This window comes from Xiphias gladius, chromosome 12, assembly GCF_016859285.1.
Source record: "Xiphias gladius isolate SHS-SW01 ecotype Sanya breed wild chromosome 12, ASM1685928v1, whole genome shotgun sequence".
NCBI lineage: Eukaryota > Metazoa > Chordata > Actinopteri > Istiophoriformes > Xiphiidae > Xiphias > Xiphias gladius.
The window spans coordinates 16,927,506-16,951,429 of record NC_053411.1 but is presented as its reverse complement, the minus strand read 5'-3'; the positions used below and the strand labels follow the sequence as shown (position 1 = coordinate 16,951,429).

Below are 23,924 nucleotides of genomic sequence, written 5' to 3'. Positions count from 1 at the left end.
GACTGTTAACACGTGAAGGTCAAACTTCAGAAATCATCGGTCATGGTCAACAATTTGCTGCTTTTATTTTGTCAGTGTCTTTTGATTGTTCCTCGTCGCTGTGGCATTTGTTTTTTTTTTTTTAAACCTGACACGTCAGTCAGCCGTTGTGGACAGAGCTATGACGTCTGCCTCCTAGATTTTCGCTTTGGGCAGTTTGTGTGTCCGTAGATGGCCATCTCACCCTTGTGCTAGCTACTGTTGACAGTCATTAAAAAAAAAAGCACTGACATTTTCTGAAAAAGTTCCAAATTTTGGTGAGACGACAACGAGTCAGTAATCACTAATGACTCATGTTGGGTTTCACAGAGTTTCACAACAACTAAAGCCTAATGAGAAGTAGATATTCTACTTTGAAATGTGGATTCAATTGTTTGTGTTTACATTGAGACAAACCATAAAAATAGCATAGAGCATAGTCTCTCCGATGACAGACCCACCAGACATCAAGTGGCAAGCGAATGGAAGTGACTCATGAACATGGTGTTTTGTTGTTTCTCTCCCTCCAGACCCCTACGCCATCGTGTCATTCCTCCATCAGTCCCAGAGGACGGTGACGGTGCATAACACTCTCAATCCCACCTGGGACCAGACGCTAATCTTCTATGAACTGGAGATATTTGGGGACCCCGAAGACACAATGGCCAATCCTCCCAACATCGTGGTGGAGCTTTACGATCAGGATACATACGTGAGCGTTTGAAGTCCAAAAAAAATGGACTTTTTCAGTAAACTTATCTTTTTCATGTATATACAAATGAGTTTTTCTGTGAATAAAGATCGTATATGTGCGTATCTCATACGTCCAGGGTGCGGATGAATTCATGGGCCGTTGTGTGTGCCAGCCCACCCTGAACCCCTCCCCCTCTCTGGCCTGGTTCCCGATTCGCCGAGGGGACAAGAACGCTGGCGAGCTGTTGGCCGCCTTCGAGATCATACGCAGGGAAAAGGTTTTCACCGTTTTCTTAACCTATTCTGCTTCTCCTCCTTCGCTTTCTCTGTCGTTGTCCTCCCGTTCCTCCTCTGCATATTCAGATGTTGTGTTTAAGGGTTCTGGGAACATTAACACATTTTCCGGGTGTATTAGCTTGTGAAGGTGAGAAAACAAATTCCTGTGTTTTGCATTTTATAAAACAAAATAAGGGGAGTGTGTGTGCGGAGGATCCTGTAATACAGTTGGCTTAAATTGGAGATGTTTGGCCAATAACCCCAATTCACTAACTGAAAACATGATTCAAGTTATATAGCAATAATTTATCTCTCCATTTTTTGACTACAGCCAGCAATTCACCATATTCCGGGTCAAGAGGTCAGTTTGTCTCTACCTTTTCTCTTGGATTTTTCCTTCTGATTCCCTCTTTGCTTTTTATTTTTGTGCATTTTCAAATCTGTTTCCTTTCTCGCCTACAGGGAGACATCATTACCACCAACCAAGTTCTAGACGAGGTAAAGCCACACTGACCACAGGTCACGACATTCATACTGCTGTCATAGGCTGTAAAAGATTCATCTACACACATCAGTCCGATAAAATTTAAATGATCATCATGAGAGGAAGAAGTTTTGCATCCATCAGAAGCATGGGTGTACATTTGTGGGAAAAACAACACGTGGAAACTGGATTCTGCTTTACCCATTTTGCATCCATTTATAAAAAAGTTTGAAATTATTGTCCCTCTGATGTGGTTTTACTAGAAGTCAAAATGACTCTGTCGTGTCTGCTCCTTACAAGCGACAGAACCTGGGGAAACTGGGGAAATGGGCGTAGTTTGATGGTTTTGTGGTGATAACAAGTTGAATTCAAAATGTTTTGGAATGTTCAGAAAAACAAAAATAAGAAGATTGAATCCTGCTTCTAAATGAATCAGAAACAAATTGCGTGTTTCAGTGATTTAGCGTTTTCTCAAGAATTCCCAGAAAACAATTTAAAAAAAAAATATTCGTAATATCATATAAGTTATCTTCTGCAAATTTTTACTAAGATTTCTCCTGTTATTTCACTGATGTTTATCTTTGTCATCTCTTTTTTCTTCCTCATTGCTTCCTCAGTTGTTGTTTTCAGGATTCCTCTCTGAAAACCTGCAGCAGTGGGTACGGTGTAGCACACACATACACACAGAAAAACCCACCCATACCCATCCTGTTTCATTTCTTTGTCCGTTTACAGCACACACAGATAGCTTCAACAAACACGCATGTTAGAGACCGTCCTTCATTCAAGCTTCCTTTTTCTAAAACTACTCAAGTCGTCTTCTTCTTTACTTGCCCATTTTTTGTATTTTCATAATCTCAGTAACATCATTTTTTCCCGTTACATATTTTGGTGATGTATGGAAGGCCAGAGAAGACAAGTGTAGAAACCTTTTTTTTTTTAATTTATATTCTCACAATATTACAAAAAGGTTTACACTCCTGATTGACAGAGTTTGTTTCTAAAGATCACAGACTAAAAATTTTGTGATTATTATACTTTTTTTTTTTTTTAGTGATCTTAACATACAGTAACAATTATTTTAGGGCTTAGTTATTTATGATTTCGGAATTCAAATCATTAATACGATGAAAAAGGCTGTAAAATGAAACATGAAACATGAAACATGAAACATGACCGTAATTACAGACGTCCTCTTCAGCCTTCTGCAGATTGTGGCTGCCACAAGGAACTTTTAAATGGAAACTACAAAGTCACTGTCCTGACTTGAATTTTATTTTGTGTGGTTTTAACACTCTAAAACATTTTAATACTAAACATTTACTAATTGAACATTCATTTATGTTACTTTAAAAAAGACTAGATTTGTCTGGTAATGAAGAGCATGTCTCGTTGTCATGTATTTCTCTTATTGAGTCCAGTTTTGATGACCCCTTGCTGACTCACCACTGTCCTGCGTTTCCTATTGGCAGCCCGATGAGTCGGACCTTCCGTACCCGCCTCCTCAGAGAGAGCCCAACATCTTCATAGTTCCTCAGGGAATCAAGCCTGTTCTGCAGAGAACTGCCATCGAGGTATCTCTAGGATCTATTTTAACCATTAGAGCTATAGCTGTATTTTTCTGTATTTTTTTGCATGTTAATGGAATATTCCGGTGAAAATATATCTTTTGAGTATGAAACACCAACCTCCCATAGGCTTGAAATGTGACTCCAAAAAGGAGCAAGCCACAACTACTTGCTGGATGGTCGAAAAGCTTCAGACTGCCCCCCCCCCTTCCCGACACAAACACACACACACACATAAACATTTAGGGGGCTGGCTGTGTTCAACCATTTCTGTAACTTTCCAAGACCGACCATCCACCGTTCAGCCCCACTTTACACTGTGATTGGCCAGCTGTGGGGAGGTGAGAAATGAGCCGGGGTTTGAACTTCTCTCTCTCAGCTCTCTTTTCAAGATATATGTGGCACTTTCCTTTTGAATAACCGAGTGCCAGGTTATCAAAGCCTTCTAGGACAGTATGTCTGAAAAAGTGAGCCATTATGCTCGTTTTTAAGAGATATTGCATCCTTCCCCTCGCTATGACGGCCGGCCCTTCACTTCTCCTTCTAGTGTTGCTGTTCGGAAACACCTTCAGCTTATCGTAACTGAAGAAGCCTCTTGGATGAGAGGTGAAACGTCTTCAAGAACCTCATGCAAGTCCACTTGCCTCCGTATAGCACTTAGATACAAGAACATTGGCATTCCAAACATTTGCCGACTTTAGCTTCTAAAATGTGAAGATTTACTTCTTTTCTCCGTCTGACATGATTGTGAATTTAATATCTGTGGGTTTTGGACTATTGGTCGGATAAAATAAATAATTTTTCATTACTTTGCGACATTATACAGATCAACCATTTAGTTAAGTACTTCCTTATCTTCCTGTCACCTCTGTCAGATCCTAGCTTGGGGCGTTCGTAACCTGAAGAGTTTCCAGTTGGCCAGCGTTACCTCCCCGAGCCTGCAGGTGGAGTGTGGAGGCACCATGATCCAGAGCTGTGTCATCCGCAGTGTGAAGAAGAAGCCCAACTTTGACGTCAATATACTCGTTCTTGATGTGGTGAGAAGACAGAAACATACTGTACTGTAAATATACACACATTATGCAGATGTAATCAGTGCAGAGGCCCGCTGCTTTAATGGCTAATGAGAGTTCTGCTGTGATGTGGTTTACATCAGTCATTTATCTTCATCAGAGAAGCCACAATAATGGCGGTGGAGAAAAACTGCTGAACTCTACTGTTTCTTTTCTTCATCCAAAAAAGTAGAAGATAAAGAAGGAGTAATGCCGAATGTGAATGTTGGCAGATGCTGCTGTTGTAGAAGCTCTGCTGCAGAGCTGCTTTTCAGAATAATTGCAGGGTGGAGATCTTTGTCATGGATATGTGTGTCTTAAAAATGCTGACTAGATGCTTTTAAACTGGCTGTCATTGTAGAACAAGGTCATACATTTCCTTCGAACGGATGCCTCATAAACCAGACGATGTGCATGTATGTCTCCAAACTCTGGGACATATTATTGATCCACAAATGGCTGTGATATATAACAGGTGGAGTTAGGACAAAGAGCCTCAACAAAAATAATGTAATAAAATTGCTTGGATGTATAATTCAGCAGCCTAGGAAGTCATTTATCTCTCTCATAATAAAAAACCCATATGGTCATTTAGGTTGGAGGACTTGTTGTTTATTACCCAGACCTGTGACATCATATTGTTTTATTTTACTGGATGACCGAAGGCAAAAGTGACCGTACCTTTTTGAAACCATTACTGAAAGCGGCTCTATAACCAATATTTTTTATATTAACGGCGGATCAAATGAGTACATGCAATTTGAAAGGTGTCGCTTGTACACATAGAGGATTACCACCCGACTTGGCCATGCCTGATTAACATGTTAGGGGGGCAAAAATTTGCTGTTGGGACCCTGTTGTCTTAGTTTGGTTGATAAGGCTAATATTGTACTGCTTGCCTTAGTTAATATTGTACTTTAGTGTTGCAAATTCCTTAACAAATGTGAAGTCAATTAAAATACTAAAAACCCAATTGACACTGGTGAAGCTGAAGTAGTTGGGGCCTTTGGGGGCCTTGGTCTCGCTGGTGGTAATCCAGCCTTGGATTCTGCAGTTCCCCTCAGCTCTACAGAGTGTTTCAGCATCTTTCATCTTTTTTTCCTTTTTTTTTTCGTTGGCCCGGAACTGTGCTGTTGTGTCGTTTCCACCACAAGCCGGCAGCTGTTTTCAGTGAAAAAGCTCTAAAAAACAATAAAGGCAGACAGGCAACATTAGTGACCAGCTGATGAACATAGTGAAGCATTTAGCAGCTTAAGAGCCAAATATTTTCCTCAAGAGTTGATGAGGCGCAAAACCGAGCTAAATGGAGAGTGAATATTGGACTTGCATTCATCAGGTGAACACAAACATGACGGATGTTTAGATATGTAACTGTTTGCAAACAAGTTTGCTGTATCAACCTCGAAGGCGATAATTCGTTAGTGTTGCTGTTTCTCCTGCCCTCAAGTGGCAAAAGCCAGTTTGCATGATTAATATTGACCCACTGGCCTACAGTTTCACATGAAACATAAAGTCAGTTAGAACCACGAACCAGAAATGTCTAACTATGTATCCGTGCTACTTACAGGAAAAAATAAAACTGCTCTACTGGGGGGTTTTGATTTAACAAGGGGGGATTTTAACATTCAGAGCTGACACATCTCATGAGGCCAGTGGCTCATCCAGGAGGAGCTGGGTGAGGCTGAAGGTGTTGTTTAATAGCTTTGAAATTCCAACTTCAGGAAGCTGATATGAGCCACCCTCTGTCTCAGCTCGACCACAGCAGTGATGCTCTCTTGTGTTGTTTCCAGTTCTTAATGTACTTGTGTGACTCACAGCAATTGGCTCCTTTACTTCCACTACAGATTACAGTAAACCACAGGAATCTACCGTTAAGTATGCTGTTTATGTGGCACCCAAAAGGCTCAAGCTGTGGTAACTTTTTCAAGAGGGAACAGGTCAAAGCTTACTCATGCAAACTAAGAAATATGATTGTTACCGCAAGAACAGCTGCTTACCACTGTTGCCTTTATGCAGCATGGGTATGCATGTAGTAAAAGGGTTTATTTGCTTTATTGTTACAGCAAATAAACAACTGGACATTTGCTTTCTTCTTATCTAGTTAATTATTTTGTGGTCAGAGAGATAGTTGGTCAAAAATCATTAGTCTCTCTACTCTCTAGATAAAAAATATTTATTCTAATTGATTTATTTTGATCTTGAACTAAGATTTGTGTATATGCCTTTGGGCTTTAGCTATGAAACAGCGTCTTAAATATGAGTGGGATGGGGTTAAGAAGAAGACATTAGAGACTTCATCCCTGTACTGCTTTGCAAGTCAGCAACACGATGAGATCCCGAATTTAGAAGTTGTCCCCTATTTGGATCGGCATCCAGTTAAATCCTCACTCAACAGCAGTGCATTCAAAACAGAACGATAAAGAAAAAAAGGCTTGAAAAGAACCTTACATTTTTATAATCTTTGTGCCTGTAGATTTGCTTCAATATCACCAAGACCAACCTTGAGTTTAGGTAATAAACTCCAAAGAGTTCCCCATCAGAAGAGACCGGGATTGCGACTTTCATCAAAAAGGGTTAAAGGCAGTAAGAATTTTTTCGTACCCCTGCTGAGAAGGTTGTGTATCCACCCGTGTCAACAACACTAATATATCACCACCTTTTAGGTTTATATGGCAAAGTTGTTAGCAAACATTTGTTTATTTACACATCCAGCAGTAGCAACATTGATATTTCCAATCTTCAGTCTCTTTTTAGCTGTTTTTTTTTATCTTCACTAATTCCTGAGGGGCGAATCTGCCTCTTTAGCTGCAAAATGCTCCAGTGTGTTCCCCAGCCAGTTGCTAACTTTGCCCGTTGTTTGTTGCAGGTCTGGTAGCATACCATTGGTTTTTATAGCTTTTTTTTTTTTTTTTGCTGGAAACAGCTGCCTGCTGTGGCTAAAAATGATACAATGAGAGGAGTGGGAGTGAACCAAAGTAGTAAAATTGTGGGCCTGAAAACCAAAACAATGAGCTGAAAGATGCTGTAAAAGTCTCTAGAGCTAACCTCAACCTCACTGTCACCCTGTCGAAAGTGTTGTTCATTCAACTGTTTATTTGAATCAAGCAAACCACAATATTGAGAGCACAACAGTAATTATGTATTCCTGAAATGTAAAAATGTTCCCTGAGAATATATTTCCACCGAGTTTACATCGGTGTCCTTACATTCTAGTGTTTTTCTTATGAAAACCTAAACTGAAATATGGAAATATTATGGACATTTTTTCCTAACAGCAGCTCCAAAGTAGGTTCAGAGGGTTTAATGTCAACTATATTAAGGTCTGAAGTTGATCATCTCAGTGTTTTATTATGACAGCCTTAACTGGGGTATGGAAATATTCACATATTTTTCCTTTAAATACAGATCCTTGCTTTGGCTCTGGCACTCTCATGTTAACAAGATTAAGGTGCTGTGTTTACCACCGCAAGGGTACGGCAGCCTCAACTGGATTGTGGGAATATGTAAATATTTTTCCCTTAAATTCAGCCCCTGAACCGAGTCCAAGCATTGAATTTTAACAATATTAAGGTCTTAAGTTGACTGCGTAAGTGTTTTTTGTATACCACAGGGGCATAAGAAAATGTCTTGTGCATAGTTTCCTTAAATATAACCCTTTGAAGGGTCTAACCACCTAATGCTAGCTTTCTTAGTTTATTGTGTGAGTTTAGCATCAGCAGCCCCACTTAGGCCTTTTTTAAAACCAGAGAAGTCAAATGGATTACCGTTACCAACTCCTTTTTTTTTCCCCTTGAGCTCGCCTGGCTAACTGAGAATGTTGCAGGGAAATCGTCTTCAAATGGAGCTCCCGCAAGGGCTTGAAAAATTTAACACTGAGCCCGGTTTAGCAGAAACAGAATCAGACTGGAAATCGACTCTGGCAGCCTAAGATTTGTCCCCTTTTGCTTTTGGTTCATTTTTAGCAGCATCAGCCACGCCTCAGGTCTCTATAAAAGCCAGGGAGGTCAAGTGAAGTCAAGCTGAGCAGGTTAGCTTTCTGTTATGACAGCGTTGAGAGTTTCTTGAAAACACGAAGCAAACGCAGATGCCGCATGAGCCCTGCCGGCTTCACATTCGTCAGCTGACACTTATGTTATCAGCTCACCAACCGAAAGACTTTCAACAAGCCAGGCAGGTCAAGTGATGGTCTACTTGTGTTCTGAAGTTTTTGTTTTTTTTCTGCCTTTACTGAACCGGTCGCTGCTACACACAGTCTGACATGTATGAAATATAAGATGCACAACAACAATGGCAACTGCTGGAACTAAAAATGACAGACAGAAGAGTTTTCCTTATTTATTGGTAACTTCAATCAATTTGACCTCTCTGGCTTAGAAAAAGCTTAGGGAACAGTTTGGAATTAGTTTGGGGATTTCCTTTCTTACAGGGGTGTTGAGAAGGTTGATCGCATTCTCATATCTGTGCGCTAAATATAAAATTAGAGCTTAGCTTCGCATAAAGACTGGAACCAGGGGAAAACAGCTAGCGTTTTACTAATTAACACATTATATCTCTTTTGTTCAATCCGTACAGAAAAAGAAAGGAAAGAACAAGTTGCGGTTTTATGGGGAGTTACGCGCTCTAACAAATTGTTGTATAGTGCAGTGAACAGTGGCTTCGTAGCCAAGAAGTAGTTGACAATTAACTCCCGTAAAACCAACCAAAGTCATTGTTTTACATTTCTGTTTGCACACACATTAAACAAACGAGATATAACCTGTTAATTCAATTTTTTGACCTCGGATGCAGCCAGGCTAACTGCTGCTCCTGTTCCTGCTCTCAGTCTTTATGCTAAGCTAAGCTACCTGTACCCTGGCTTTACCTTCATATTTAACATACAGACACGACAGCTGTATCAATCTGACCTAACTCGGCGAAAGAGAATAAGCGTATTACCCAACATGTCAAACTGTTTTTCAGCTGCTTGATTATGCTAACAAGCTAGCTTGGAGCTAACGCTGAATTTTTTTAAAGGGTCTTTTTGTTGGAAGGATGTTGGTTCAGGTGGACTTGTGATGAAAGAAGCTGTTTTAAAGTTTGCATGCAAAAGAAATTAAATTCCGTAGCGTAATTTAAGCATCTCAAGCACAAATTTCCCCTGTAAAGAAATCCTAGCGAAACTGGACCTGAAGCTGCTGCTTTTTGGCAGATAAGTGGCAGTAGCACACACTTTTTTCTGCTCTATAAATGACGATATATCACAATGTCAAGTGCAACACAAGTGGTGTCGACATCCGATTAAAGTCAGGGGTTGGTGTTGGTTGGTGGTGTTCTTGGCGAAAAGAAAAAAACTGGCACAGGGTGGAAAATAACAGGGCAAGACATACCGTCATTTAAACTAAATGTTGCTGCGCACTTTACATGTAAACATTTATTTTCAATCTTAAACTGAGATCCTAAGCCAAAGTGAAGTTTGTGCCCTGGTCCCCCTCACAAACATCAAATCTCCACCCCAATGAGTTCAGTCACTTCCTCCTTTACATTGGAGGGGTACGCTAAGGTGTAACGACGCCCTGATTAGACAGCCACAACGGCGTGACCAATCAACTTCAGACTATCAGTGGCCATAGCCAATCGGGCAGCATCGGGCAGGCAGGTGGCATAAACAATTAGAGTTAGCTGTCAGGGATCCCAGTGCAGCTGTAGGTTAAGAGGATGCACCTTCCTTTTTTTCATAATTTAATTTCCTTTCTTTTTCTTTCTCCATCATGCTTTTTCTCCTTTTTCACGTCTTTTTCTCTTTCATTCTTTCCATCTCGCCACAGAGGCTTCCGTGTAAGGAGTCCTACATGCCGCCAATCGTCATCAAAGTCATCGACAACCGTCAGTTTGGGAGGAAGCCGGTGGTCGGCCAGTGCACCATCCGGTCGTTGGAGGCGTACCGGTGCAACCCAGAGGAGGAACGAGCGGCGGTGGAGGAGGAAGAGGACGGATGGAGACGTAAGACACGGAGAGATGGATGGATGTGAACATGTCTAGCAAAGAGTCTGACTGATATTTAATGTTACAAAATATCTTTCTGCTGTGTGTTTGTATGTGTAGGTGAGACGCCCCAGTTAACTTCTGGGGAGGTTTTCATTGACATCGGTGATGAGGAGCCGCTGGTACCTGACCAGGTAAAACCATCCAGTCAGTTAGTCGTTTAAAAGTGGTCCGTGAATAGCGCTGCATTATTTTCTGTGTAATAAGTGCAATCGCCTTAAACGAAAAAGAACGTCACTGCCTTGAGTGTGACTCGTTTTCGTTAAATCTCATGAAAATACCAAAATTCATCAACGTGCTTTCTGAATCCTCTAACCCGTCTGTGGCTCTCGGCCCCAAAGCCCGTAAATCTTTAAGAAGACTTAGATGTTTAGAAACAGGTCGGCTGGGCGCTGTCGTCTTTAACAAAGGTCATTCAAACAGGAGGAAATAGTGCATTTGTTGGGGACTATTTTCAGCGGCGGATTAGTACACGTTTGGTGCTCTAGTATTTCTAAAGGAAGCAGGATGGTGTATGTATATAGATCTATCCTTTAAAGGAAAATCTGTTGCTTGAAGTAGAAAGCACAGTTTCAGAGTTTAGTGAAAGTGAGGATCATTATTACAGCCCAACTTTATGCACTTTGTGACCTCTTTTTTTTTTTTTTGTCATTTTGCAATAAAATGTTAGATTTAAAACTAGAGTTAAGATTTTAGTCCTGATTTATTTGATGACACCTGTAGTGATAGGCGACAAAAACAAATTGCGTTTCCTGTGGCTGCTTCACAACAAAAGCCACCCCCGTGGTTCGCCAGTGGAGTGTTTTTAATCTGAGGAAGCAGCAGTAGAAATTTGGAAACACAGCTGTAATACGGCTGTAGAGGAAAATGAGATAAAATCGCAAACAGTCATGCTGACGTACTTGCACGCATTGTTTCATGTGAATCATTGTGCCTGTGTAGATAATCTGAATCCAGTGGGATGGTGGGCTCCGCCACTAACGATGGAAACTGCTGTACGGAAAAATAATTGCAGAATGTAGACATTTTGAATGGCAACTAAAGACCATACGTTAGTTCCATAAATGGGGTATGAAATAATTAAAATCTTAATGACTGCACCTTTAATATGGAAGTATGCACCTCCTGAAAGACAGATTTCAGGGCAAGAAAGCCACGCTGAGTTTAAATGCTCCGTGCAGGGAAGTTGCCCTGTTGTTGTTTCATTTAAATTGAACTCAGGTGTAAAACAATTCTGAATAATTTCATTTTTATAAAGGAAGTGTGTAGATTGGATAAATTACCACACTGGAGCATATTTTTCAGATTTGTCCGACTGACGCGGATACTGATGAAATCTGATTGGGACTGGGCAGACCTGCAAGCCTCAGTGAGTCATGTGGATGGGGTCTGAGTTTGAAGACTTCAGATTTTCAGAGAAAGGGAAAACAACTTTTGTCCAATCAAAAAAAATCCTCTGATAGACAGGAAGCAACGCAGCTCATAACAATCGAGAAACGACCAAAAACGAGCAACTCAACCAAGAATATATAAATATACCAATATTTATATACAAAATGTATCATTTATTATAATATTTATTAATAATCAAGAGATGCTGTCACAGATATCACAATTATTGAGTAAAAGATATCACAAAAAGATGCTGTTGCTTGCTTTCATTCTGTTAAAGACACATTTGAACTGCAGTTGTTCTCCAGGTAATTACAGGTGAAACTACTGTAAGCGGCTTAATAACCAGTGACCTGGGGATTTTCCTAATCCTTGTATGAGGAATGTGTGTGTGTACGTGTGTGTGTGTGTGTGTGTGCGGTGACATTTTTGTTAATGTCTTCTGGGTATGAATGTGCATCTTTTGTATGAGTGTGTAAAAGGCAAATGTGAAACACTCATCTTCCCACAGGGAACATCTGTTTGTGTTTGTGTTTGTTATAGCATTTGTACAGTTATGAGGACCGTTTGAAAGCGGAGTCTGAATGTGTGCGTGTCTGGATCTTTGTTTAAGTGTGTTTCTGTGTTTATGTGTGTGTGTGTTTGTGTGTGTGTTCAGTGGTACAGCAGCCTAAATAAACACGTTCTGACGTGATGACATGGCAACCGTCTCTGTGGTCGGTGGCTGCCGCGGAGACCGCGAGACTTGCTCCCATCACCAATCATTAACATTTTCTTTCTTTCTCTTTTCTACAATTTTGAAACTTTTAATGTTGTCCTCTCCTCTCTCCAGTTTCTTTCTTTCTTTCTTTCTTTCTTTCTTTCTGTCCTTCTTTCTTTGTCTGGTACAGTAGGAACATGGAAACCATTTGACAATCCACCGAATCCGTTTTCAAATTTCTCTTGTTTCACCCACACAAGTTACATTTATCATGCACACACACACGCTCACACCCGTAAAAACCACATGCAAAGATAACACAAATTTCAAGCACAAAAAGACACACAGTAGCATTAGACTCCGACTGCAAGCTAAAATCAATACAGTCAAAAAACTAGGTACTGTGTTACATAATATCTGCATTAATATGGGACACTTTGAACTTTCGTCCTAGATGAAAGTTTATCATTTTACAGATTTTACACTATTTTAAATTTTTCAGTATAAGAACCCACTTCAGCTTTTTTTTCTGTGACATGAATTTCTCGCGTCGATCCCTGAATTCAGAGGCAAAAAGCTTGATGGTGAATTTAAACGTGATTACTGTAATTTTAAATTGGAGGGAGTGAACGCTCTCCACGTCCGCATGCTGCCATGGCGACAGAGAAGAAGTTCCCAGCCTGGGTTTAAATCCGGGATGTAGTGCGGATCTGAAACATGTTTCGCAAACTTTCTTTTGCTTTTGACCTGTAACAATTTGTGACCCCTCACTGCAGGTTGCACATCTATGAGTTTGAAGCATTTCGGTCAAAGAGTTATTTATTTATTTATTTTTTGGTTTGTTTTTTTGTTTTTAAGATGGTCCGATTTTACCGATGCCGGAGGCAAAACTCCACAGTATCAAACAATCCAAAAAAAAAAACAACAACAACAAAAAAATCAGAGATTAGTGAGCAGCGCTCGAGCCCAAACTCTGGCAGCCGGTGTAATAATGACAGGAACAAAAGAAGAGGTAAGGTGAACTTTCAAAGAGTGTGGAAGTAGGGAGGATGTTGTGGTTGGTGAATTGATCGGCTTTAACACGCAAGACCACAGTTGGTCTCCTGTTTCCTACCGTGGGGCAACACTGTTTTTTTACACCGACTCCGCGATCCTTACCTAACCTTAGTCCCCCGTTTATTGCTGTAACAGTGATGACGCACATCCCCTAACCTTGACAAAGTGCTTATTCCATCCCAAACCACAAACCTTCCCTAAACAAAGTCGTGACCTTTTTCTCATTAGCTAGGTCTGTTTTCTACCCTGTCACCGTTCCTTGCATGTCACTGAAATGCACAAAACCAAATCATTAACAGTGTATGAAAGGGAAACAAACAACATTGTCAGTCAGTAGGTCTGTTGTCAGTCACTTAGCAACAGTTAAACCACTTGAATGGCAAGCATATTGTGTGCACGACCTCCCATTTTCCATTTGGAAGACTTTCACACAACTTGGAAAGTCAGAATGTCCAAGCTCGTACTACAGAAAGTCAACCAGAACGCCACTCAGACCTTCCAAGTTTCAACTATAACTGCAGACAAAATTAAAATTCCGACCTGACCTGGAGTGGGGTTTTTTTTTAATGCCTCAACAACGTGGCAGCTTGCACGATGGAGCACACAGAGAACAATAATCTTATTTGGCTTTAATAGCGTTTTATTTCTTCCAGTTAAATTTGGGCCATGGCCCGGTTATTAAGCCATGTTTTGCAAACATGGCATCCAAGGATTACTGACATCCAACTTCGAAGAGCACAGAGCTTTAAGTGAATTACTGTCGACTACGAAAATGCAAAATCTGTAACCACACACCCACATACACACTGCTGTGGTTTATTAAATGGTGTATTTGTGTATATTAGCGAACGAGGGACTGTACGGGATCAGGAGACAATGTCATTTTGTCTTACTGGTGTGGAAGACTATATGAGGCTGTCGTACACTCTGTCGGCGAGAGCAAACATATACAGTGCAGCTCTATAAATACACACAAACACACACACACACACACGCGCGCACAGACCTCAGCTATTAAGCAATTGTGTTTGTACCAAAGAGAGCTGAAAGGAGCTGGAAAGGCTTAGGTATGCACTGTCATCAAACTGTGGCCCCAAAGTCTCGAAAAAATAACAAAAACACAACATAATGGTTATAATGTCGTTATTGCCTTTGCAAAACTTGGAAGAGGAGCACAGACACAGAGTTAAGGGAGAGCAACATTATGGGATGAAGAAGTGGGATGAAGAAGGAAAGAGGAAAAGGGGATGAACTGAGAGATAATAAAGGCAAGATAAGGGCCAGTCTCTCTTGATGTTCTCTCCTGTTTTGAAATGTTTCACCTGACGTCAAACAGTGGGTCTTAAACTGTCAGTGCCGTCCATTTATGAAAATATAGGACTTCATACCAGTCTCCTATAGTCATTTCATTACGCAAACTTTTAAAATAAACTTTTACAGCCTCAAGACTGATTCATCGGAGTGTGCCGGCCCGATTTGTTCATGTCTGAAGCCACCGTTATTTCATCAAAACATGAGGGGAGACACCAGTTTGGCCGGCAGGCAAAGGGCGGAGCAAAATGATAATGCGTCATTCGAATTTTTTTAAGTAATCCCTATTAATAACAATCCTCCATAAAAGTAACGTTTAAATTGTGGGCCTGAACCTGACCTGAATCCTTTGAACGAACAGGAAAATGCGCTTGAAGCCGTCTGAATTTTTTAAACCCTGGCCAATTTGCAAGACCTCTCTCAAAAATAATCAACGCTATCGCCAGAGAAGAACGTCAGCAAAACCCTGGATTCGTTTCAAGACCGGTGGTTTTAACAGGCCTCTTTTTGTGATAGACTGTGGTTATGGCACATAAATTACGTTCAAGGTATAGTTACCAGAATGTCAATACTGAAAAATTCCGCTGATCTGATTTCCAGATCACATCCGATGGCAACTTGGTTAACGTCAGGGAACCGCAACACTCGGTAAAAGTTCGAGCTTTTGGAAAATATGCTTATTCAGTTTATTCCTGATCTAAAATATGAAGCTGCTGGCTCAATCCTGGCATGGGGAGCAAAGCCGGCCCGGGTCTGTCAGTAGTCAAAAACATCCGCCTACCAGCATCTCTGAACTCACCAAGCAGCGTCACATTTATCACGTTTGTTTAATCTGCACGAAAAACCGGCACATGGTGCTTTTACAGTCTCCAGCCTTTATGCTGAACTAAGTTAGCGGTAGTTTCTTATTTAGTGTGCACATGTGAGACTTGTATCAGTCTCCTTATCTGAATCTAACTGAGCTATATCTTCAACATAAATGAAGATGAGATTAGTTAATTAATGAAAAAATGTGCTCGTCGATATTTATTCTAAACTGTAATTCCGTAGAACCAGCGGCTGCCTGGTAAGAAATCCGTACAGACATCGTGGCATGCGCTGGAAAGTGTTCTGCTGGAGTGTTTAAGTGCACGGGATTTGAAGTTAATGGGCTACAACATGGAAAACCACTGGACTGGCCCTTTTGAGAACACTGGTGTAACCTTCAAAGACAGTGAATCTGTGGAGGACGTCTGATTTTTGGAAGGAATTCCAAACGCGCTATTCCCGTCGACCTCCTCTGTGTGAATAAAATGATTCAAGACTTCTGCTCTGGATCCCTGCAGCTTCTCTTTTACGTCCTTCACGTCCGTCTTCTTTTCTTCTCCTCAATTTTCCCCCTCTGCTGTGTTCGGTTGTCTCTTCTTCGTCCTCTCCTCTTCCGCTTTTCTTGCCCGCCAGTCTTCCACCTCTCTTCTCAAGTCCTTCTCTATCTTCTTTCACCTAACTGTCCCTCCTTCTCTTCCCACCTCTGCTTTTTCTTACTCCCTCCGAAAAACCCTTCACTCCTCACTTTTCTTTTTCTATACTTATTCCTCCTCTCTTCTTCTCTCATTCTTCCTCAGATCCTCCGATCTCCTCTTTTACTTTCCTTGACTTTTCTTCTTCTTCATTTCCTCTCCTCTTCCTTTCTCTCTCAACTTCTCTCCTCTCTTCCCCTCTGTCATTTTCTCATCCTCTCTTCCTCTCGTCCTCTCCTCTATTTTCCCCTCATCTCCTTGTCTCCTCTTCTTCTCTCCTTGCCTCTCTATTTACTTCTGCTCTTCCCTTCTACTCTCCTCTTTCCTTTTTCTTCTCCTTCTTCTGTCCCATCCCCCTCTCCCTGCCATCCCCTCCTTGTCTCCTTGGCCCTCTTTTTTCTTTTCTCTTCCCTCTTTTTCTCCCCCTTCCTCTCCTCTCCTCTCCTCTCTCTTGTATTCTTTTCCTCTCCTCTCCTTATCCTGCTTCACCTCCTTGTTTCTTGCATCCTCATCTTCCTCCTCTCAGGTTCTCCTCTTCTTCTTCTTTTCTATTCTCATCCTGTTGTACATCTCCTCTTCCTCCTCTCCCTCCCCCTCTCCTCCAGATCCTCCTCATTTTCATCTCCTCCTTCTTCACCCATCGTGTTCTCCATCTTCTCTCATCTCCCCTCCATCTCTTTATCCTCTTCCTCCTCTCTCCTTTTCTTCCTTGTCTTCCGTCATCGTTCCTCCCTCTCCTCTCCTGACTTGTTTTTCCCTCTCCCCTCAAACTCCTCCTTTCTCCTCCTGATCCTCCTCATCTTCCTCTACTCCGTCTTTGCCCTCTCTCCTGCTGCTCTTCTTCACTCCTTCCTTACTCTCCCTTTTCCTTATCTCCTTCTTCTGTCCTCCTCTTGTCCTTTCTTCTTGTACTCCTCTGTCCTCCTGTGTCTCTCTGTCGCCCTCCTCTTTCATTTTTCTCCATTCCTCTCCTCTTCCTCCTCCTCTGTGTCTCTCCTGATTTTTCCTCCCCCTATTCTCACTCCCCCCTCTTCCTGGTCCTCCACTTCTTCATGTCCTCTGTCTTTCCTCCTTTCCCAACCTCCTCTTCTCATCCCCCTTTTCTCTGTTGTCTCAGTGAAGTTCTTCCTCCTGGTGATCACTGAAGGGGAAAATCTGACCCCGTCTCTCTCTGCTACTGTTGATGATATACAAAGCAGACCATGTGGTTTGGTGTGTGTGTTACTGTGTGTGTGTGTGTGTGTGTGTGTGTGTGTGTGTGTGTGTGTTACAATGTGTATAAACAAACACAGAGAGTCTGTTCCTTGTTAGTCTTCCTCTGTCTCATTATCCCCACAGGACCGCTCTGGAACTCTCCCTCCAACTTCTTTCATCTAACCCTCCTTCCTCATCTCCTCCATTCCTTTCCTTGCTCCCTTCCGTCAACTCTCCCTCCCTCCCTCCCTTTCACCCCTTCTTGATTTCCCTCTTTTCTTCCTCCCTTGCTTCCATGCTTCCTCACACTCACTTCCCTGCACAACTCTCACCATCCCTGTTTCACTTCTTCCTTACTCCTTCTTTTCTTCCTTCTACTCTTTCCTCTATGCACAACTCCTCTGTTCCCTTGTTCTAAACTTCTTCCTTCCCTTCTTCCCTTCTTTCATCTTGTTTCTTTTCATCTTACCAGTACAACACATCATCATCCGTCTTTCAGTCCTTCCTTCCTTCCTTCCTAGCCTTTTTCTGTCTCCTCACATTCCTTCTCTTGCACAACTGTTTACATCCAATTTTCATACCTTCTTTTGTTCCTTCTTTCCGTTCTTTCACACAACTCCTTTGCTTATTCCTTTCTTCTTTGCATCCTTCCGTCTTACCTCTCTCCCTTTTTCACTTTGTTTCTCCTCTTTTTCTCCATTCTACTGAATTCCTCTCTGTCTTGCTTCTTTCCTTTATACCCTTTTTCATGCACAGCTCTTCATCTCTCTTTCTTCCCTCTGTCTTTCCATCCTTCCTTCCCTCCTCCTTCCCTCTTTCCCTCTCTCTTTCACAGTTAACTTCCCCCTTTTTTGTTTCCTTTTACTCTCTCAATCTTGCACAACTCCCTTGCTCCGTTACACTCTTTTCTCACATTCTCTCTCTCATTCCCTCTTTCCTTCTCTATCTATCAAGCTGACAGTTGTTTTAATGTGGTAGCTCATTAAAGGGCATCCTCATATTATCCTCTTCTTTTTCCCTTTCTCTCTCTTCATTGTTGTGGTTCATCAACCACTCAGCCCCTCAGGGATCCTTCCTACATCAGCTTTAAATCCTCTCTGGTCTTTTCCCTTCTTTTAATTACTTTGTGTGTCCCTTGTAACCCACAGGCGCCACAGCAGCCTCTTCTGTACACACACACACACACACACACACACACACACACACACACACACACACACAAACATATATACACACGTCAATGGTGTGCATTAACAAAGTCATGATGCCGTGTTTTAAACAAAAACATTGATTTTTATGGAGAAGTTAAGAGGTCAAATCCCTCTCCCGCTCACACACGCACTCACACACACACACACACACACACACACACACACACACACACACACACACACACACACCCATAACATAAAGATTAAGGACAGACATCATGGGAATGTCTCTAATATACTGTTGTTACTTCATACTTCTGACATTGACCCCCTCCACTCCTCAAACCACACACACACACACACACACACACACACACACACACACACACACACACACACACACACACACACACACACACACTCACAAACACACACACACACACACACACACCGTTTTTCCATTTTCTTGCACTCTTGCAAAAACTCAATTGTCTTGTTGTGTTTGAGGGGGGTGCCATTAAATGTCTGGTGACACTGGAGGTCGAAAGATGTACACTACGAGCTAAGGTCACTTTCATCAGTGTGTGTGTATGTGTGTGTGTCGTGTGCGCAAAGCAGTCGTCCCAGAGTCCTGAAATTAACACACGCCACGACACTGACACTTGACACTCATCAGAACAACTCCGTGTGACAACAATGTGTGTGGATGCACGGATGGACGCATCCAGCGGAGCTAAGAGTTCTGCCGTCTTGTTGACCGAAAACGTTTGCAGATTCTGAGCGAGGGCTCGATGGAGGCTTCATTTGTATTTATATTTTTTTTTTTAGGGAGACATTTTTTGAGTCAACAACACATTGTCAACAACAACAACACAACAGCATTTTTTTTTCACTGTATCTTTCACCACTGTACAAAGTGACTGAACTGGACTGAACTGGACTCCTGAGAAATCCGTATATCTTCTTATATATCCATTTATTATAGTGTAGTCTGATCTGACCTGCCTGGACCTTCTTGAACTGGTGTTGGGACTGACTGACTGACTTTTTTTTTTTTTTTTTTTTTTTTGCTTTTTTGTTTTTGCACAAAAAAAAGAAAAAAAATTCAACGGATAAAATAGATGCAGCAGCGGCTGAGATATCCCGACTTTTAGTCCTCTAGTTTAGAAGAGCTGTTCAAGTTCAAAAATCGCTGAATCCTACATTTCCCATCTCTTTTCATCGGATATCTTTGAAAACGTCAACACCCAGTTTGTAGCAAAGGCTTTTGGTTATAAATGTGCAGTTTCTAAGGCATAATCAGGGGTTATAGTCTCAGACTCCCCAAAGTTCTTCCAGACACACGAAGGATGGGGAACCCACGAGGGCCCGCCACGAGGCCAGGGTCACCAGACCGATGGGGGTGGGTCAGGCTAGCGTTACTGCTCTGGCTGTGGGTTTGACAGTGTTGTGATTTTCAATTAAAAAAGAAAAACCCAACATATTACAACGGATTCATCTCAATAGGAATTTATCACTGAAAATGCTTTTTGTTGTCTTTTTACTACAGCGGCACTGAGCTGTCACCTTTTCATTACATGATGTCTCTCCCAACAGACAATCCTGACAGACCTGGTGGAAGTCTGTCGCTGGGTGACAAACCCACACACCAAAGAATCTGCTGGAAAATTCAGTGACGTATGACAGCAGTCTCATAAATGGAGTTCAATAGAGTATGTCATGCACAGATCATCACTATAAATGGGTTACGGTCCGGCTGATATTAAATTGAGTGTCTACAGCAAACGACCTAAAGAAAGCGCGGCCCAACTTTCCTCCTTGAATCGTTTTTGCCCACATTGTTTGTATTCACCCTTGGACGCGTCCTTGCCTCGCCCTCTCCATGTGCTCGGCTCCCCCGCGACCTCATGTAAACACTCTGTCTCTCTCTAATCTGGGCTTCTGTCGTGCGCCCCGATCAGCGTTCACCGAGTGCTGCTGTCTGCACCTCACAGAGCGGGACCTCCCAGGGAAAGAAAACGGCGACACACTCAGTTTTTCCCCCACAAAACATTTCGGGACTCGAGGGTTTTGATGAATGGTCGCTGGTCGAGAGAACACATGATGGTGACGCCGATGTTTCTGTGCGTTTGAGTCACTGATGTATCTGGTGATGTTAGCATGTAATGTCTAATGATGTTAGTGTTAAAGAACGCAGTGTATTTTAAATGTACCTCTGACATTACACTTGACTGATTACCTGTTTCACACAATTTGTCTTTTTTCATACAACATGCAACAGTTCTTCAGCAGCTAATCTAACCAGCTAACCTGAACTGAACGTGTGTATGTTTTTTATGTGTGTGTGTGTGTGTGTGTGTGTGTGTGTGTGTGTGTGTGTGTGTGTGTCTCGTAGCTTACAGATGGAGCCAGTTCAGCTATCATTAACCTTTCAGCCTCTAGTTCCAGCCTTCATGTAGGTAACAAACTCATCTTTTAACTCATTTCATTCTTTCAGGTTCAAACACTTGACGTTAACCAGACTGTAAAAACATACTTTCCATCTGCTTGAATTAATCTGGGATTTTATTACCATCCCTCAAATGTACATCGATGGTACTACTTTCTTTCTTCTTTGTCACTCCTTCCTCTACCATTTCACATTTGATAACCTAATTTTTTACATGATATTAGAGAAACATTAAACTTGTTGCTTGACACAGAGCTGTTCACATTGGCAACAAACAGTAGGGATTTTTTAAAACATAAATGCTTCTGTGTAATTTGGATCTTACCTCGCAAACCTCACAGTCTATACATGAATTTCACCTTTGACATGTGTCATTTTATCAGAGCTTTTAAGAAATAGGCAGGTTATAGTCCCTCAGTTATGATTTAAAAGCACATCGTACATTTTTTTTATGAAAAAAAAATGCTCATAAACCATATTAAAATGAGGACTCGGCTGATGTAACCAGGTTTATTTAAAGGAAGATTTCAAAGGGACATTAAATTCGTGGAGAGAATTTTAAATGTTTATTGCTTCTCAACGAGCCATTTTTTCCATGTTGCTGTTTTTGAGTGCGGGTGGCCGATGGTGCTTAACTGATGACCGTGTGACGATTCTTGTGATACTGGTGCTGACCCATTTATCTCCAGTGTCCATGTTATTATTTAACAAAGTTATCTACTCATCACTTTACAGGTAATTAGACCAAATCTCCAAAACGTGCTGTTCTTTTTTAAAAAGGATCATATAATTGCATTATTCTGGCCATTTACTACAACTCACTAATACATCGCTCGCCTTGCTACTGCTGTTTGGACATTTTGTGTGTTTTTGTGCGGTTCCATGCAGCCACTGGTTTCTATGTATTTCTCTAGATGAAAAATGGAGATCTACCAGCAGACGCGTTCTTCTTCCCGGTGACTACATTACCCACAGTGCAACTTGAATGCTGACCGTTCAGTCAAGAGATTTGGTTCCGTTATGCTAGTAGCGGCTAATGTAGCCTCAAGCTGAAGAGTGCAAGGGCTTACTGTCTCAGACCATAGCAATTGGATGCATCCCCAGGAACAAGCAAGAGTTAGAGTAGAAGATGGATACCGCTCTCATGTCCGTATGGTAAATGTGAAACCACCACTGGCAGTTGCTTAGCTTAGCTTAGCATAAAACTCTGTCCAGAGGTACCAAAATCTGCCTGCCACCACCTCTAAAGCTCACTAATTAACAGATTGTACCTTATTTAGTTTAAACCGTACAAAAACCAAAGTCTAAAAATAACCAATTGCGGTTTTATGGGGTGGGAGGGAATATTTCTTGGTCTCTTGTATAAACTTACCAGCTGTTGGCAGTAGCTTCGTATTTTCGCAAACAGACACGAGTGTGGTATCAATCTTGTCATCTAACTCTTGACAAGAAAGCAATGTATTTTCCAAAACATAGTACTATTCCTTTAAACTGTAACCACAAAATGAAAATGCAATCTATAGTAATGTGGCTATCAATGCTGACGTGATGCTCACTGTAATGGAAAAAAAAGCTGAATTTTACACATATAGATATGAATAGACTCCAATGAATGCATGAAACTATAGGAAAAATACTTTTTTTACTAAAGATCTATGACTGTATTGCATGCATTTTAAAATGATCAGGAAAATGTTCTGATTTTTATAAGGAGCTAAAGGTAATTCCTCATGTTCTTAAGAACCTACACTGTGCTTCACTTGCAAGGCAGTAGACAGTAGCAGAGATCTAATTTTAGAGTGAAAGCCCTTCTGCTGATGAAGTTTATTTTAAGTAAGACACTGATGGATAACTCTGGCTGATGAGGAATGACACAAAGACAAAGAAAAATGGTCCTCTACTCTTGGATGGAACGAAAAACTTTTAAAATGTGCCTTTTTTTGGTCTCGGCTCAGGAAAATGCTTTCTACTCAAGAAATCAGAGGTTTTACAGAGCGACACACACCGAGCCGTGTGGTTACAGAAGAAATCTGATCCCAGATTTGAATGAGAGACCACGCTCCTTGTTACATTCTTCCGTTTTATTTATCTAAGCCAGGTCAATTTGAAGACTTAGCTTGACCCGGAGCAGACTGTGAACACAAATACACAAATCCAGTAGTGCTCTCTCCCCCCTCGCTCAACAGTAATTGGGGATGATTCCTTTCTCTCCAAACAAAGATATTTGTTTTATTAAGGGTTAGATATTGAAACCAGTCAAATTAAAGGCTCGGCTTTCTGTCTGGCCGGGGCCAAAGTCAACAGAGCTGCGATAGATCCTCTATACCACAATTTTCTGTAAGCAGACAGTTACTAAAGACCATGGGGGGATGGATAAATGAGAAAAGGTTAGGGAGGGAGAAAGTGACTAAAAGACAAGCAGAGGGAATGAAAAGAATCAGAAAAGGTTTGACTGAAATTAGTAAAAAGAAGGGAGGGTTAATATCTCGTGGCAGCTGAAAAAGAAAGCTCACTCTCTCATGTGCTGTAGGTCCTTGCTTCTTAATCTCTGGGTTGTGACCAAAAAAACGGGTCACGGGCGTATGTCTGATGATTACCAGATTACTGCAGCGGAGTGTGCGCTTGGTAGTGTGCCTTCCAAGGCGGATCAGTCAGATTTAGTTTCAGAGTTGGAAAGGTTTAAGAAGATCGGCTGTCAGTAGGGTCGTGGCTCCTCAAACCGAGGAGTCAGCGACCCCCCTTTGAGATATTTGAGATCATACGTTACTCAGATGGAAAATGAACATTGTGTGTCACATTTCATCTACGGCATCCAGGCTTGATGATAGTATTTGTCATGGATCAAACCAGCCTCCCTCTTTTCTTGGTTTTTCACTCCTTCCATAGGCTAGTTGCATTTGAAAAAGCTATCAAGTCACTTCCATATAATGCATCTTTCTATTGGTGATGTGCTGTAGAAGGATTTGTGCCCCCTCAATAATTGTGGTTGTACTGTGCCTCTCCTCTAATATCCATTCTCATCAAAACTATTGCAGTTCCCCGCCAAACACCAGTCAACTT

At 41.5% G+C, this 23,924-nt stretch overlaps 1 protein-coding gene across 1 annotated transcript in view; it reads left to right on the top strand.

The window, feature by feature from the left end:
- The window catches only part of dysf (dysferlin, limb girdle muscular dystrophy 2B (autosomal recessive)), a 92,986-nt gene that overhangs the window by 36,354 nt on the left and 32,708 nt on the right, over window positions 1-23,924 (top strand). The window contains 9 exon segments of the mRNA XM_040140470.1: window positions 549-730; window positions 849-989; window positions 1,319-1,348; window positions 1,450-1,485; window positions 2,089-2,130; window positions 2,944-3,045; window positions 3,915-4,076; window positions 9,896-10,070; window positions 10,173-10,246. Of these exon segments, the coding sequence (XP_039996404.1) occupies window positions 549-730; window positions 849-989; window positions 1,319-1,348; window positions 1,450-1,485; window positions 2,089-2,130; window positions 2,944-3,045; window positions 3,915-4,076; window positions 9,896-10,070; window positions 10,173-10,246 (944 nt within the window).